Here is a 16,511-nt window from a genome sequence, read left to right on the forward strand (position 1 = left end):
TAGAAAGTCTTAATATTGAGCATGAGCTACACACACAACAAATTATTTATCTTCCCTGCAGGATTTGTAAGTCCTACAATAAACTGGGCTTCCCAGCTCTCATTTTGGATTACTTCTGAATTCCCCTGGGAGCCACTTTTGTGGCAGATTCCATTTGGTTTCACAAGGCCTAAAGGGGGAAGACTTGGCATAGACCACAAATCTCTCACATTAGGAACAATTTGTAAACCACAAACAGAGGCAGCCAGAGTCCGTCCCCAGAACAGGCTGCTCCTGTTAGTGCCATTGTCTGAAAGGGATTGGTTTGCCATTTCCCAGATGACCTGCCTATGTGTAGAGAGATGTGAAAAGTTAGAGACAAAAATGTTTTCTACAGAGTGAGGGGGGAGCTTTCTTGTACAGAAAGGAAGGAAATACCTCTGTGGGATTTTATTTTTTCCCCTCTTCATCCAAAAAATACAAAGAGGGCCTCTGTCTTTAATGCGAATGTCGGCTTTAAATCTTTTAGGTTTGGATTAACTCTGTAAAAGAAAAAAAATCTGACAGGCTTTCAAATATGACGCAGAAAAACTTTTTTTTTTACCTCAATTCATGTTGTTCATTTGTAAAGCCAAAGGCTGGATGGAGTGAATAGTAGGCGCCAGTTGTTCCTTCATTCATAGTTAGCATTACAATGGTCAGAATTAACATCCTAAGACCTACATTATCACTTTTGCTGTTTCACCAGCAAACATTTAATACCGGGTGGCTAACACAAGGACAGCTCTTTGCTATGTTCTTATAAATTAAAAAATGTTGTTAATAATAGGAAGGAATAATCATAATTAGTTCAAATTGTATTATTATGCTTTTTTCTTGTTTTTAAGGGAACTGTCTATCTAATTACTAGTTAATTGTAAAATGTCTTGCAAAATGCATTTATGATAGACATTTCCTATTAGCTCCTGTTCTAGAAAATTAGTATTTCATCAAATATGTCAAGAGTCAGGTTTTGCTTATAAAGTGACTGCTAATTCATTTTTTTCTCTAATACATTTCCTCCTGATACAAAATTTTCTCCTTTTTTTTTTCCTTTTGAAAATATGAATTGTTTTATTCTGAACCTGCCACTGCTCAGTGTTTACACCTTTGCTGGCAGCTGTTGACAGAAATAGTTAGTAGAACCTCAGAGCAATATCTATGTCCTTTTAACATAGTCATGGGAAGGTTACCATATTTTTAAAGTACATTCTAATGCTTTCCAAAGAATCAATGTCATTAGGAATTTGGATACAAAAAGAAGGTAAATTGAACTTTTTGCTTATATGAGAATTAGGGTTTTTTCTGAAAATAATTAATTTCTATTTTCATATATTAACTTGAGTATAATTCTTAAATGTTCATGTATGCATGTTGAGAAATTAGACTTCAGCTACTGCGAACTATCTACTATTTGTCTGCTAATTAAAACTAGTAACATTCCAGCTTATTTATTTTACATACTGAGGCTTTAACCTGTGAAAGAAATTAGTCTCCAAGTAATGAAAGAAAGGATTTGAAACTACACTACGCTACTGTTGTGTAGTGATGTTACTTTCAACCTCTCTACAATCAAATTACATTATAAAATTATTTCTAATACTGACTGCAATTCAAACCTCTAGTAACATGCTTCAGTAAGTATTTATTATACTCTTTGCATCCATCATATTATCAATGTAGACATTTCGATGCGAATTACAAGGGTAAAGACATTTTTTCTTTGATGTCCATATATTGTGATGTTTGTTTTGGCCATTCAATATGTTCTACTTTTTAGTATTTCTAGAGACTAAGTTGTGAACAGAAGAAATTACAATGTATTACATATAGTGGTGTACAGAAAAAACAAATACACAGAAAAAAACAATTACATGGTTTTCAAATATTTCACCATGTATTAATGTGTTAGATTTTCATTTAACGATATGTTGCATATCTTCATAATTACATAAATAGTTGTTTCCTTATTTCTCATTTTTAAGCAATCTGATTAACAGGAGTCTGTGGCAGTGTGGGAACTGTGGTACAACGAGTTCTGTGGGAGAAAACTTAGATCGAAGTTATATTGCAGGGTAATTGTAACAGTGTCCAGTATCCAAATGAAGAGTCAGAAACTGTTATATCCTGTTAGATTGCAAATTGAAAAACTATGCTCATAATGTATTGAGAAAGTTGGAAAAGGGTGGATTTTTGATAAATCTGATTTTAACGGAAAAGCCTGTAATCATTACAGTGCTATGGAGCAGCATTGTGGAGGGGTGATTCCCCCATGCAAAGAGCTAAGCACTGTATCTTTCTACCAGCTTCTAGACCTGAAATAGTGCTTACTGTTTACTGGATTTATGTTGCAACTCAGGGGATTTCAGAAAGGAGTTCAAGTTCTATTTCACATTAGTCTGACTAGAATGATTCATTTAAATTTGCTTTTGATAGCCTCCACAAACTACTTGATATTTCTAAGATTTTTTTTGCTAGTTCTTGTCATGACATCCTGTTTTGTGCATTTTCTCTTCAGGCAGCTATGATGTTCAGCTCTGGAGTGTTTTGGATGGGACTTCTGTGTATTCCTATGACAGCTTTACTTCTTGATATAGTATACAAAGTGTGAGTACGGAAATGCCAGTGTTTACAGAAGAGAGTACTGACTTTTAAATGTGTATTCTAATTACTAATATAATAAAAAACAAATTAAGATAAATTCTGGTGATTTTATAAAATTCTTTTTTACCATCTTTGTTTTTTAAAAACTTTATTACAAGAGTTATTACTATTTTAAATGTTCAAATAATTGTAGAGTTTTATTAATAAATATTTTCTAATTTGCAATAACAGATGACAAAATATGTTCTTTAGATTTGTTTTTTGATATTTCTCCTTAGTTTTAAGTCAGGGAAAATGGATTTATAAGTTGAACATTTATATAAGCATTTAAAGTATCTGTTGTTATACTTTCAAGAAGAGTAAGTCTGGCAGTATTTTGTATGTACTTACAGAGTAAAGAGAGCTACTTACAAGACACTGGTAGATGAAGTTCAGGAGTTGGAAGCGAAGTCTGAGGATCCTGGGGCAGTTGTGCATGGCAAGAGGTACAGTAAAAATATGTAGAACATTTTCTTAAAAAACAAAGCTAAATATTTTTAGCTGTATACATGTATCAAAGACAAAAGGCTATTTTTCAAAAGCTGTACAAATGAAAAGCATCTGTGAAAGACCTTCAGGTCTACTGAGCCTATGTGTTTTTTCATAGGCTTGCATAGAATTTTTACCAAAAGCTTTAACTGATGTGTTTCTTTGTAGCTGACTGGTTTCTGGTTCTTATGTATAGAACAAGCTTGAGGTGCAATTTTAATTCTGTGACTTTTGCCTGTGTTAACAATTAACTCACAAACAAAATAAGAAGAAAATGGGTTAGAACAAAATGAGTTTAAATCTGCATCATTTTCTGGTATAGCTGTAAACAGGGCCTAAGCACAAAAACAAAAATTAAATTCTATAAAAGCTGCTCAGTAGCATAGGAAAAAACAAAAAATGTATCTAGTATTTTCTGAAATTGAATATAGCAAGCTGGTTTTGTATTTAATTCCAGTCCAGAGCAAACTAATTTGATTAACCTGTATGAAGTAAGTAAAATTTTTAACTTACAAGAATTCCCTTGTTATGTCCTCTTTCATGGCCCAGGCAGATAATTTGAAAAGGGAGAAGGTAAAACTGAACAATTGGACATTTTCTAAATGTAAACTCAGCATAAAGGTGTGCACTTACTAAAATATTTCAGACTTTTTAACCCCAAGCTGAACTTGTGGCAAGCACTCGCTGAATGTATGAGATGACAAAATCCCCCTCTCCCCCCCTTCCCATTCATTAGTGCCATCTGGCTGAGCTAGACCCTTCTTTTCTTGTCTTCATTTTCGTGAGTTTTGTGAAGTCTAAAAAAAAGCCAAAACTGCTGATACTTGATTTTCCTGTTCTTTCTTTTATTTGGACTGCTGTTCTTTTAGTATCTTCATGGCAAAAAGCATAGCCAAGAAGGCTTTTTACCTACCAAGCTACGCACAGCCACTTCTTTTACTATAGGTTCAATTTTCAGAAGGTACCTTTTGTTCATAAAGATACTTTAGCAATCTTATTGTATCCCTCTTCCAATTCAGCAGGAATCAGTTTACTAGGATTTACCAGGTTGAGATCAAGTTACATCAGATACCAAGGTGATAACCATCATTTTTAATGGGGCAGTATTCAGCTTTTACGAGCACCTTCACAAGAATGTTTTGTCTCTAGTTGGGTTCATCTTTCCTGGTAACAAGGAAGTGTGGTTATGGAAGCTCATCCTGCCAGCCATGGAACACCTAGTCTGGTGTGGTGGGTTACAGAAGAGGACACACCTGCATGCTTTTGGGCTCTATATGCTGTTTTTGTAGCAGCAGCTTCACACTGGAAGTACTGTAGAATCCCCTAGTTGGTGGCAATTCCTCCTTCAAGCTTACTTTTCCTTCATCACTGCAAGACCTAACCATTGCTTGCAAGAGTAAGTTCTCTTGCTTTTAAGGTGATGTAAATTGATTGCTTCAGATGCTTTTCTCCAGTGGCAGTGGTCATTCAAGCAGATTGAGGGAAATATCTTCCTCCAAATTAACCCACTCAACTATCAGTGTGCTGAGCTTTGAAGCAATGTATGCTCTGTCCTCTTTTGCAAAGAGCAAAAACTGTAGAAGTATGAGTTGCAGAAAAGAAAGCAAACATTACTACTGGATGGTGCTAAAAGGGGAACATCTTGTGGGTATAGAAAAAAGTAAGGTAACCTACCTTTTCAGTATTTCGTACTTGCATTCCCAAAACTTCCCTTGTATTCTCAATTCAGCTGCTTTAACTTCAGTTGTCTAGGCAGGATGCTTTTCCCTCCTTCTACACACAACATGTGTTCCAAAGCCCTTCTTATATAGGTAAAATGAACTTGGTGTTTTCACCGCTGCTTTTGTAATTATCTTTTTATCCCACAGTTAATAGTTATGAGGGCTCCATGACAGCTGTTTAGTTACCTGCCAGAATATCTTTCTTAGATCTAATTCTTCTCCACAAAGTTACTTTTAAACCAGTATTTCTAAAGGATACAAGCATTCACCTTATATGCAAATCACTGGATGTTACACAATTCACTATCTCTCAAGATTTTATCCGCTCCATTATTTTTTTAATGTATTAAAATTCAGGTGATAGAGCCAAAATTTTACCTTTTATGGAGAAAGTATTTATTGTTAAAGAAATGGTCTGATGAACTGACTTACTTGCATCTACAAAAATTTGATTCAAATTTTGTAAATACTCTTGAGTCTCCTAAATTGCAGAAGCTCAGATTAATTAATTACCAGTACAGAGTAAGTAGTTAAATGGGTGAGGAATGTCCTCTCCATCTGTTTGAGATATGTACATGAGACTTTCTTATTCTAGTGTGTGCATATCTGTGGGAGTACCTTTTTCTGTTATAACAGAAAAAGGGATTTGCTCTCATTAAATGCCAAAAAAGCCTAAGAATATATAAATCACTGCATGATTAAAAGATAACTGGGAAACAGTGAGAAAGATAACTCAGAAACTTTTCCTCTCTGTCCACTCCCATCTTAGAAATACTACAACACAAAATAGAAGTCTCAGCTTCCACAGATAACAGGTCAGGATTCTTGTATTGGATAGCTATTATAATCAGTGTGTATCTGAATGTTTACTGAGAAGGGGACCTACAAGAAAGCCAGGAGATTTTATAAGGGTATGTAGAGATAGGACTGAAAGAGGGTAGGTTTAGTTTAGATACTAGGAAGAAATTCTTTACTGTGAGGGTTACAGGAATTCATAATACAATAATTTTTCTATAACTGTGTTTAATTGCCTGTAAAGGTATACATCTCATGTTCAAAATTACTTAATATTTTGCTTATCCATATAGCTACACATAATGAACGCAGGCATTTAGTTCCTGTGATCTAACATTGGTTAATTATAAAACCATGTTTTGTTGGCTTCATATGTAGATATTTAGATATGCTTTTGAATGGCAACAGGGTGATTTATAATAGAGAGCCCACAAAATTTCAAGTCTAGAAAAGGAACAGAATTTAATACTTGAATAGCTGAAATCACTTTTCTCAAGTGTATTTCCTATGTATTTTGTGTTTTCTTTACCAGCAATCAGATCTGTGCAGTGGAAACTTCATTATACATTAACTAAGACATGTGCCTACTTCATGTTCTTGTAAAAGTTAAAGGTAGTCTTTTCACTGCTTAGCATTTAAGCAATGAAATGTGGTGAAATGAGGAGGAACATCAATAAGACTTTCACATTGGGTTTCCAGAGGGCAGACTTTGGCCTATTTAGGAGACTTGTTAAGAGGGTTACTTGGGAAGCAGCCCTTAGAAGCAAAGGAGTCCATTCCAAAGGAGGAAAGGTGAGCATGCTTCAAAACAGAGATCTTGAGGGCACACGAACAGACTGTCCCTGTGTGCCAAAAGATGAGTCAACAAGGCAGACATCCAGCCTGGATGGGCAGCGAGGTTGTGAAGGAACTTAGGAATAAAAAGAGTATGTATCATCTTTGGAAGGAGGATCAGGTCTCTCATGAAGTATTTCAGGGGATTGCTAGAGGATGGAGGAAAAAAATTAGGGAGGCCAAAGCTCAGTTCAAACTTAATTTGGCAACTTTTGTAAAGGAGAATAAAAAATGTTTTCATAAATGTATTAATGGCGAAAGGAATTGTAAGGTAAGAACCTTTGTTCTCTATTGGATGAGGGAGGGAACTCAGTAACTGCAGATGAGGAGAAGGCAGAAGTCCCTAATGCCTTCTTTGCCTCAGTCTTTAGTGGGAAGATGGCTTGTCCTCAGGACAACTGTCCTCTTGGGTTGGTTGGTGGTGTCAGGGAGCAGAATGGTTCCCCTGTTATCCAGGAGGAGGCAGTCAGAGAACTGCTGAGCCACTTGGATGTTCATAACTCTATGGGCTCAGATGGGATCCATCCCAGGGTGATGAGGGAGCTGGCAGATGAGCTTGGGAAGACACTCTCTATCATTTACCAGCAGTCCTGGCTCACTGGGGAAGTTCCAGATGACTGGACGCTGGCCAGTGTGACACCCATTCACAAAAAGGGTAGGAAGGAGGATCCTGGTAATTAAGGGCCAATTACAGCCTGACCTCAGTACCTGGTATGGAGGTTTATGGAACAGTTTATATTGAGTGTCATCACAGAGCACTTACAGGAGGGCCAGGGTATCAGACCCAGCCAGCAGGGGTTTAGGAGGTGTAGGTCGTGTTTGACCTGCCTGGTCCCCTTTTATGACCTGGTCACCCACGTACGTGGTGGATGCAGGAAAGGCTGTGGATGTTTTGTACCTGGATTTCAGCAAGGCCTTTGACACTGTCTCCCACAGCACACTCCTGGAAAAGCTGGCAGCCCATGGTTAGGACAGGAGCACTCTGTGCTGGGTTAGGAACTGGCTGGATGGCTGGACCCAGAGAGTGGTGGGGAATGGTGCTGCATCCAGCTGGGGGCCAGTCACCAGTGGTGTCCCTCAGGGCTCTGTGCTGGGGCCAGTTCTGTTCAATGTCTTTATTGATGACATGGATGAGGGTGTTGAGTCTTTCATTAGTAAATCTGCAAATGACACTAAATCTGCAGATGACACTAAGCTGGGAGTGTGTGTTGATCTGTTGGAAGGTAGGAGGGCTCTGCAGAGAGACCTGGAATGGTTGGATGGGTGGGCAGAGTCCAGTAAGATGATGTTTAATAAGTCCAAGTGCCCAGTCCTGCACTTTGGCCACAATAACTCCCTGCAGCATTATAGGCTGGGGATGGTGTGGCTGGACAGTGCCCAGGCAGAAGGGGACCTGGGGGTGCTGCTGGTTGACAGTCGGCTGGACATGAGCCAGCAGTGTGCCCTGGTGGCCAAGAAGGCCAAGGGCATCCTGGCCTGGATCAGGAACAGTGTGGCCAGCAGGAGCAGGGAGGTCATTCTGCCCCTGTACTTGGCACTGGTGAGGTCACACCTCGAGTGCTGTGTCCAGTTCTGGCCCCTCAGTTTGGGAAGGACGTTGAGATGCTTGAGCGCATCCAGAGAAGGCAACGAGGCTGGAGAGGGGCTGGGAACACAAACCCTGTGAGGAGCGACTGAGGGAGCTGGGGGTGTTCAGCCTGGAGAAAAGGAGACTCAGGGGTGACCTTATCACTCTCTACAACTTCCTGAAAGTTGGCTGTAGTCAGGTGGGGTTGGTCTCTTTCTCCAGGCAACAACTGACTGAACCAGTCTCAAGCTGCACCAAGGGAAATATAGGTTGGATGTTAGGAAAAAGTTTTTTATAAAAAGGGTGATCAAGTACTGGAATGGTCTGCCTGGGGAGATGGTGGAGTCACCATCCCTGGATGTGTTTGAACAAAGACTGGATGTGGCACTTGGTGCCATGGTTTAATTGAGGTGTTCAGGCATGGGGTGGACTCAATGATCTTGAAGGTCTCTTCCAGCCTAGCAATTCTGTGGTTCAATCTGAACATTCCATTCGGAAATACAAGCAAGGAATGATGGTACCAAGAATGGTACAATAGACATGCTAATGTTTTAAATAAAACATTTTTTATTTAATTTTTTAAATTTTTATTTATGGCAAACATTTCGTAGAAATTTTCTGATTTCAACTCACATTAATAAGGATTTCACAGATGTATTGCAAAGGAGATGCAGCTGATAACTAAGTGTAACTAAGTGTATCCATAGTCTTCTACCTCCTTCCAGTTTTACATGAAAATACTGATTTATTTATTCAGTCTCTGTATTCTTACAGTTTAGATTTCAGTCCCTAATTTTTTATTAATGTTGTCACTTAAACAGTTTACAGCTCTGAACTAAAAAAGAAAGCTCCTACACAGTGTAGAGGAGCAAGCAGGATGAAAAAAATCCCCAGAGACTTAGCTTAGGAAAGCACTGAGAGTAAGATGTGTTTCAGTACTTCAGCCTCTCCTTTCTTGATTCAGTCAGCAGATGCCTCCTACCTTCCTGGAATCGGTACCTAATTTTTTTTCTTACAAGGGAGTCTCATTATATCTTTTCATTCAAAACATGGCCACAGAAGCAGTTTCTCCTGCCTATCACCTTACCCTGTAGATTTTCCAGTTAGCATTCCTCTGTGGGTGTGGAAATAGTAGGTTTATTTTCCTTTTCCAACTTAGAAAAGCCAAGCTTTCACCATATGCTTTAACCGCCAGACTAGAGGGGAACAGAAAGATGAGATAAACCATTAGTCTCTCCAGCTCTAAACAGTGATTCAGCTTCATATATAAATGTAGAGTCACTTAAGGAAGAATGAACATTTCTAATTTAGTGGCTTGAATGGTAATCTAGTAAGGAAAGCAGTCTAGTTCCCTTCCTTGCACCACTTAGTCTGGTTGATAGCCTGGGAAGTTAAGTCTGTTGAGCTAATTGACAATAATATTAAAAAGTGATTGTAGTAATCAAAACTTGGTAACATGAGGCGTGTGAAATCTGTTTTTCTTACTACATCATTGCACAAGAGACATCTTTGCTAATCTAGCAAAACTGTAGCAATATCCAATCACTGTGTACTCACATTATACATAAGATACATCTCTTTTTTAATTGAACTAATTTTAGACTGGTTTACATTGAGAGGGGGCTGCATTTTTCAGCATTTGAAGTGTTTAAGTGATAGGTTGGTATTTCTTGAAACACAGGCTGTAATTCACAGTGAATATCAAATCAAGAGAACAGAAGAGTTTTTTTGGATTTTTTTAATATAGCCCCTCACACATATTTAATATGTTATTAAAACTATCAGATTTTGAAATTTTTCTTAGCTATGGCTCATGTACCTGGTATTTATTTAGTAATGTATGTTCCTATTAGAGAGAACTTTAGTGCAAGAAAGACAAAGGAAACCCAATACCTTTTGCTACTTGTTTCACTACAGTTTGCAGCATTTGGCTGACTCCTGAGTCTCAATTTAAAAAATGTTTAATGCTCCTGTTTTCCACTTGGGCTGAAATGGGGAGTACCTTGAGTCACACTAAAGGTACCCAAGTGTGTGCACACAACAACACAACAAACCCAGTAGTGCTGGGAAGGAAGGAGATGGGCTGAGGTGGCCAACCTTAGCAGCAATAGTAGTCTGTTTTTTGGGTATGATCTCCAGAAAAACACCTAGAGTTTCCTGGGGGAAGCTCCTTTCTAGAACACCTTTCATGGAAATAATGTTTCTGTACACACAGCTGATAACCATGAACGTGGCTTTCCTTCCACTCATTTCCCATCCCTTTGGGGTACTGTGTCAATAGAGGCTGGGAACACTTTCTATGTAAGATAAAAAAGACTAATTCAGCCGGGCACTATTCAAGCTGTGCTACATTAAGGAAGACAGTGCCTTCCCTTTACATTGTGTGTTTCTAAAGGAGTCACACTCAAAGGTTCACAGTATTATTCATTTTTTTGTGTGGTCAGCACACAGCAGTGTTTCAAAAAGATATTTTGCCTGCACTGTAACAAGTAAAATCATTACCAGGGGTCAGAACTTAATAATCTGTCCTCGTGCAAGCTTTTAATCATCATCTTAATAATTCATTAGGCACAATATAGAAAGAAAAAGGAGCATGGACATTTCTCATTTAACAATTAATTCCCATTGAGCAGACTTAAACATAAAGGGATAGGGTAATTAGTAAGTAAATATTTTTCATGTGTCTACTTTCTCTCTAGCTTAACTGAAAGAGCCCAACTACTGAAGAATGTTTTTAAGAAGAACCACGTGAACTTGTATCGCTCTGACTCTTTGCAACAAAACTTGCTTCGTAAGTGTTCACTGACAGAAAGTAATATCCATTAATAACAGCAGTAAAAATCTGCCTTTCACTGCATTTATTTATAGCAAAAGTGCAGTATCCTAAACCCATTAGACCATATTCTTTGTCTGTGGTTAAGTTGCCCTTCATACCTAAGGTACTGTGCAGAGCTCTTTCTGCTGTTTTATAACTGCAAAATTCTGTAAGAAATGGCACAGTATTTTAGTTACTGTTGAAAAGAGGTTTATTCCCTTCTGTTCATCTTTGTTAAGTTGCTTTTATTAAAGTTTTAAAAAAATTAAAATTATGAAACTTAATTTGTTTCTATTTCACTTTATATCTGCAGATGGCTACGCCTTCTCTCAAGATGAAAATGGGATTGTTTCCCAGTCTGAAGTCATAAGAGCTTACGATACCACAAAGCAAAGGCCTGAGGAGTGGTGAAGGAACACAGCTGGACATCTAGGCCTTAGTTGTTACTTTTGTGAGACAGGCTACTAGATCTTTGCTGGGAGCTGTGACCATGGTCCAGTTATCAGACATTGAAAGATCTATGATGGTCTTGTTCCATAAAGTTTGGATTTATGTATTCAGTAGACATAAGCACTGTGCAACTATACTGTAACACACCATCTCTAAATTTTTAACGAGTATTTGCTTAGCCTTTGTAAACAGATTGGAATTTACCTTGTATCTTGCCAGCTTGCTTATTTTACAATGAATTTGGATCAATACTGGTCATACACTGGAAAGGCAGTGGTCAGATTGCTAAATGTACTTTACATTGACAGATCAACTAGCATCTGTGAAGGTTTTTAAGTGTTAATATATTTAAATATATTTGATAACAAGCCTTTGATTTCAACAAGTGCTGAAAAAAACCCAGTATCTTAATGGTGTTAATTCACCTTCTCTAAGAAAGATTTTGAGTCAAGATGCTCATAGATGTTTGTGTCAAACTAATCTAAAAACATTTGCCAAAGAAGTTCCATAAATGTTTTCTGTTAGAAACAATTTGAAAGGAAACTATCTCCAGTCCTGATCTCAGAACTGCATGCTTGAGTCTCCAAACTTGAGGAGAAGGTATAGTGAGTCTAATTTGAGTGGCCTTTTTGGCATTTGCTTTCAAAACTGCAAGTCTTTGCACCTTTGGCCTTATACAAGCTTTCCCCTTATTTTCATTTAGTATTGTGTATGTTGAATATGGCTGCCAACTTGTATAATGGAGTACACGTAATACTTTATTCAATTTTTAAGAATTGCTCTGCCTTACTTCCCTTTAGCAAACTTAATTATTTTTGTGATGCTTAGTTGTATCTGCTTATACTGTAGGTTCAAAAGAAAGTTTGTTTAAACTTATTTTTTAAAATTAATCAAATTTTCAACATTTTTATACTAGGATTATTTGAAATGCATACATTGAAATACAGAGCAAAGCATGCCCTTCGCTAGTCTGTGGTATGTACTGGTTTATTTGCACTAAAGTCACTTCCTATAAAGGTGTGAAATACATTGCAGCAGTCTCTTTACAACTTATTTGTCATGTAGAATACTTATATACTCTCACCTTTAATTAAAATGGAGAGGAAGTGACTGCAGGAAAAGATACACACCTGGTATGAGGGAAAAAAAAGAGGGCAGTATTAAATGAGAACAGTGTGATACATGCTTTAACTAGTTATACTTGGTATTTCTCAACTTACCATCCAACAACTGTCAGGTTTCAAACTAAGAAAGGCTACTTGAACTTTAAAATTTAGCTAATTCTTGCCTCTCTTTAGTCCATGTTTAATTCTGGGTTTAAAGGCCACCACAATTACATTAAAAATACAATTTTCTATAGTAGCAGTTGGTATACTGTTTAGTAAATTTTTGTGAATTGCATAGGAATTATCTCTTTTTTCCTTTCAATGGAGATCAACCGGATGGAAAAGCAGAACAACAATATCCCCAGTGATCTGTTCAATTAAGTATTTTACTCTTTGCTCTCCAAATCATAACAAGTCATCCAGTCCCATCTTTTCTCTGCCCTCCTTCATTTGTCATTACGAAAGGTCACTTTACCTCCTTGCCTTTCATCTAGCTAAATGTTTAACATGTAATTAATCTCACTATCCAAGTTTCCTATCCTCCATTCTGAGAGAAACTTAAAAATACACAGAGAAAGCCCAACAGAAGGCACTATATGAAAGTACATATTTAGGAAGGTGTATCAGTGGCAAGGCAGTCTGCATTTCATGTGCCTGCTATGCAGTGTCTTCCTCTCACTAGCCTGGAGTGATCTCTAAACAGCAGGCACAAGGAGAAAGGGAACTAGAAACAGTACTGCCAGTCAGTCATGCAGACAAGAACTGCCTTCAGAAAAGCCATTGCAGGCATAGATAAATAGATGCATCCATATGGGAGGGCCAAATCACTTGACCTAAGGCAAGAAAAAATTCGGGGGCATGCCCCTTTCCTAAAACGGGGATCCCTATTTGCTGTCATCCAAGGGACAATGACCACCTTCAAAACATTTCTGAAATTAACCATGACACTGTTGCTCCTTTTTAATCTTTCTGTGTACTTAATTCATATAAAATTAATCTATACATAGTGTCATAATGGGCAATTTTTTTTCTGTTCTAATTGGTTGAATTGCTAATTATGCAGATACAGATTAGAATACACTGTGAAATACATGCAGTGAGATATTTACATGATCTCTTATTCTTCCTATGAAATAAAATTCTGTTTTACCACTGTAATACAGTTTGAAGAAAACAACAAACAACACACAGTACATCCCAAATTAACTACCTTAAAAAGGAAGAAAATCACTGAAACAACTCTAAGATCCTAAATTCAGACTAATTTAAAGGTTTGTAAGATAATCTTATCACAGCATTTCATGCTTACATTTTTTCAGAATTTGAAGGAATATTTCACAAAGTGCATTTTTTTACTACTTCTGATGAATTTTTCCCCTGTCTTTTACTTTTTCTCATAATTAGTGGTTGAAAGATACCACTTCTTAAAAATAGCAAAAAAGACAAATGTGGCAAAAACAGTGGGTTTTGATTGCTCATACAATTCCATTTTAAAATACAAGATTATCTTCTCTATGTGTGCCCATTTTTAAATCAGGCAAGTATACAATATGTACTTTATTTTCATGTTAAGTACACAGTAATATAACCTAGTTCCATCCTGTTAGTGTGTCATACCTTTGTTAAAATAAGGGGATTCTGCTGATGTTTGTTTAAAGGAAAAAAGAACAGTTGAGGCGGAAATGCTCATAAAAATGCCTCTGTTCTTACTGTTCCAAAATTCAAAAGTGTATTAAATAGAGAGTTCACGTGGACTTTTCCATCTCTTTCACGGGCACTGCAAGTTAGTATCAAAAATTTCCATCTAAAAGATGAACCTGTGCCACTAAAAAATCGGGTATCTTATATAAATACTTTTCCTTGATTATTTTTAAATATATACATACATATATATAGAAATTATTCAAAAGAGTAACTGGAAACAAATTTTAACAAACCTATTGACAATTTGTATCTGGAATTTTTTCTTGCCATTTCCTAATTTTACACATATTTTTGCAAAGCAGTTTCAACAGATTTATACTTAGTCATCATTCTATTTGTATAAAATGATAAATAAAATATTTTGAAACACTAAGAGATAGCTGAAGATTCTTATATGTCCACATGCATCCATAAAATTCACCTTGTTACAAAGATGAGCATTAAGTGTCTTAAGATGTGTATCATGACATTTGAACCCATCTTGAATGATGAGTAATTTGGAATATGTGTTAAATTTAAGGAGAAAAGTTTTTCCCTTTTTTTCTTGTGTATTGTGTAAAACCAGTTGTAGTTCTGATGAATTTATCATTCTGTCTGCATGAGGCACTATTTCTAAGTGTTCTGAGGCGATGCATGGTGGTTGTTGATCCCTGTTTTTTAATGCCTTCGTTAAAAGTCTGCTCATAATATATTGAGAAGCTAGTGCTGTGTAAGCAAATGAGTTTGTCAGTTCAGCTTCCTTGGTACTGGATGTTTTCACTGGTTACAAAACTCCACAAATAAGTTTCTCCTTCCCCTCTCTGCCCTCGCTCCCCCAGTTTCCTTGCTGTTAACCAATAGATCTTTATTAAACAAAGGAATATTTTAGCATTCCAAACCTGGTTCCTGCTTATGCAAACCACTACTCTTATAGGGTTCAACTGGACTGCTTGTGAGTGTAAGGACTACTCATCTGAGCAATGATGTGCAAAGTTGGGCACTTTTGAGGGTTGATACTGAAGTAAAAGTATTTCCATGTAGAGTGTGATTTGAAATTGCAAAGCTGTGACCAGAACAAGTTTGTTTTGTTGTTTTGGGTTTTTTTTAAGTCATATTTTATGGTGTTTTTTTAATGTAGCATAGAAGCCATAAATGCGTTAATATTGTTTTTCTACTTCAACATAATTTTTCATAACGATTTTTGGAGTTTGATATGTATTAACCGCTGCAGAAAGCGGTCAGTCTGAAACAGCAAAATTTGCATTCAAGATGAAGTGAGGTTTTACAGCTCCACTAAGCCATTACTGCTGAAACTGTTGTGGAAATTGTGAAGCTGCATGAATGAAGATTTTTTGACTCGGTGTTTATGGTAGTTTCTCAGGTTTAGTTTTAACTGGATGTTAAATGCACTGTGTTTTTTAAATAGTTCTTTTAGTAACACATTCAGTTCTATGCAGTGTTAAATGTCATTTGGCATTTGGTGAATGTGCATGTTTTGAACTGCAAATTTTAAATGTTTTGTCATTTAATTGTTAAAAAATGAATAAACTTTGCCATTAAACTAAGAAGCTTTATTGACTTTATTGGTTGGAAATGTTAGGGATTACTTTCAGAGGAAAACATATCTCATCATTCTTGGGTTTGAATACTTTAAAATTAGACATACCAGAAATATTACTTCACAAATATTATCAAGTTCTTGCATTTTTTAAGGTGTACTGAAAAAGTAGAAAATTGGTTTAAGGTTTGTTGGGGTTGGCGTTTTTTTTTAACACTCTTTTGGAGATGTCTTTTTCAGTTCTCATGTGAAGTCTAGAAAAGTTTAAAAAAATTTAAGGAGCACAGGAGTCTGCAATTTAGTGGCTTCCAGCCAGGCCTTAACATACTCTGGTGCTGATACCCTATTTTGAAAGAGAAGTATGTATCACAAGAATGGTTAAAGTAGGAATAAGGAAACGTCACCTCCCTTTTCAGACAACAATGGTAAATACTGTATCCTTTGGCTTTGATAGTAGCTGGTATTTCTTCCCTCTAACAGAGCCCACCACTGAAAAAAATCAATATTTTACGACCTTAACTGAGTTTTGGTAGTAGCTGGGTGACTGATTTTTATATGTACACTAGACAATGAATTTATTTTGTATTCTGTCCAAGCAGGTTTGATAACACATGCATCTTAGATAGTGCTAGTTTCACAAGATCCAGCCTCTAGTAGCAGAGCTGGTGTAAGGATATTCCACCTGATAATATTTTACATCTCTCTTATACTGGCAGTCATGAGGCCATTGAAATTATTCATTTTGTAATCCAGTTTATAATGATCCAGGCTTCCTCTCAAATCCTTTCCCTTCTTTCTTACAGCAAACATTATTTTTAAGATAAAATCATTT

The 16,511-nt window shown here is 36.7% G+C and overlaps 1 protein-coding gene across 5 annotated transcripts in view; it reads left to right on the forward strand.

Moving 5' to 3' along the window:
- The window catches only part of ATP8A1 (ATPase phospholipid transporting 8A1), a 102,455-nt gene extending 86,766 nt beyond the window's left edge, over positions 1 to 15,689 (forward strand). For all 5 annotated transcript variants that reach the window (XM_054632551.2, XM_054632549.2, XM_077177576.1 and 2 more), the window contains 4 exons: positions 2,537 to 2,625; positions 3,015 to 3,107; positions 10,767 to 10,858; positions 11,196 to 15,689. In XM_054632551.2, coding sequence (XP_054488526.1) covers positions 2,537 to 2,625; positions 3,015 to 3,107; positions 10,767 to 10,858; positions 11,196 to 11,293 — 372 coding nt within the window. In that variant the 3' untranslated portion in view covers positions 11,294 to 15,689. The remainder of the gene's footprint in view (positions 1 to 2,536; positions 2,626 to 3,014; positions 3,108 to 10,766; positions 10,859 to 11,195) is intronic.
- The last annotated feature ends 822 nt before the right edge of the window (positions 15,690 to 16,511 follow it).

This window comes from Agelaius phoeniceus, chromosome 4 (genome assembly GCF_051311805.1).
Source record: "Agelaius phoeniceus isolate bAgePho1 chromosome 4, bAgePho1.hap1, whole genome shotgun sequence".
NCBI lineage: Eukaryota > Metazoa > Chordata > Aves > Passeriformes > Icteridae > Agelaius > Agelaius phoeniceus.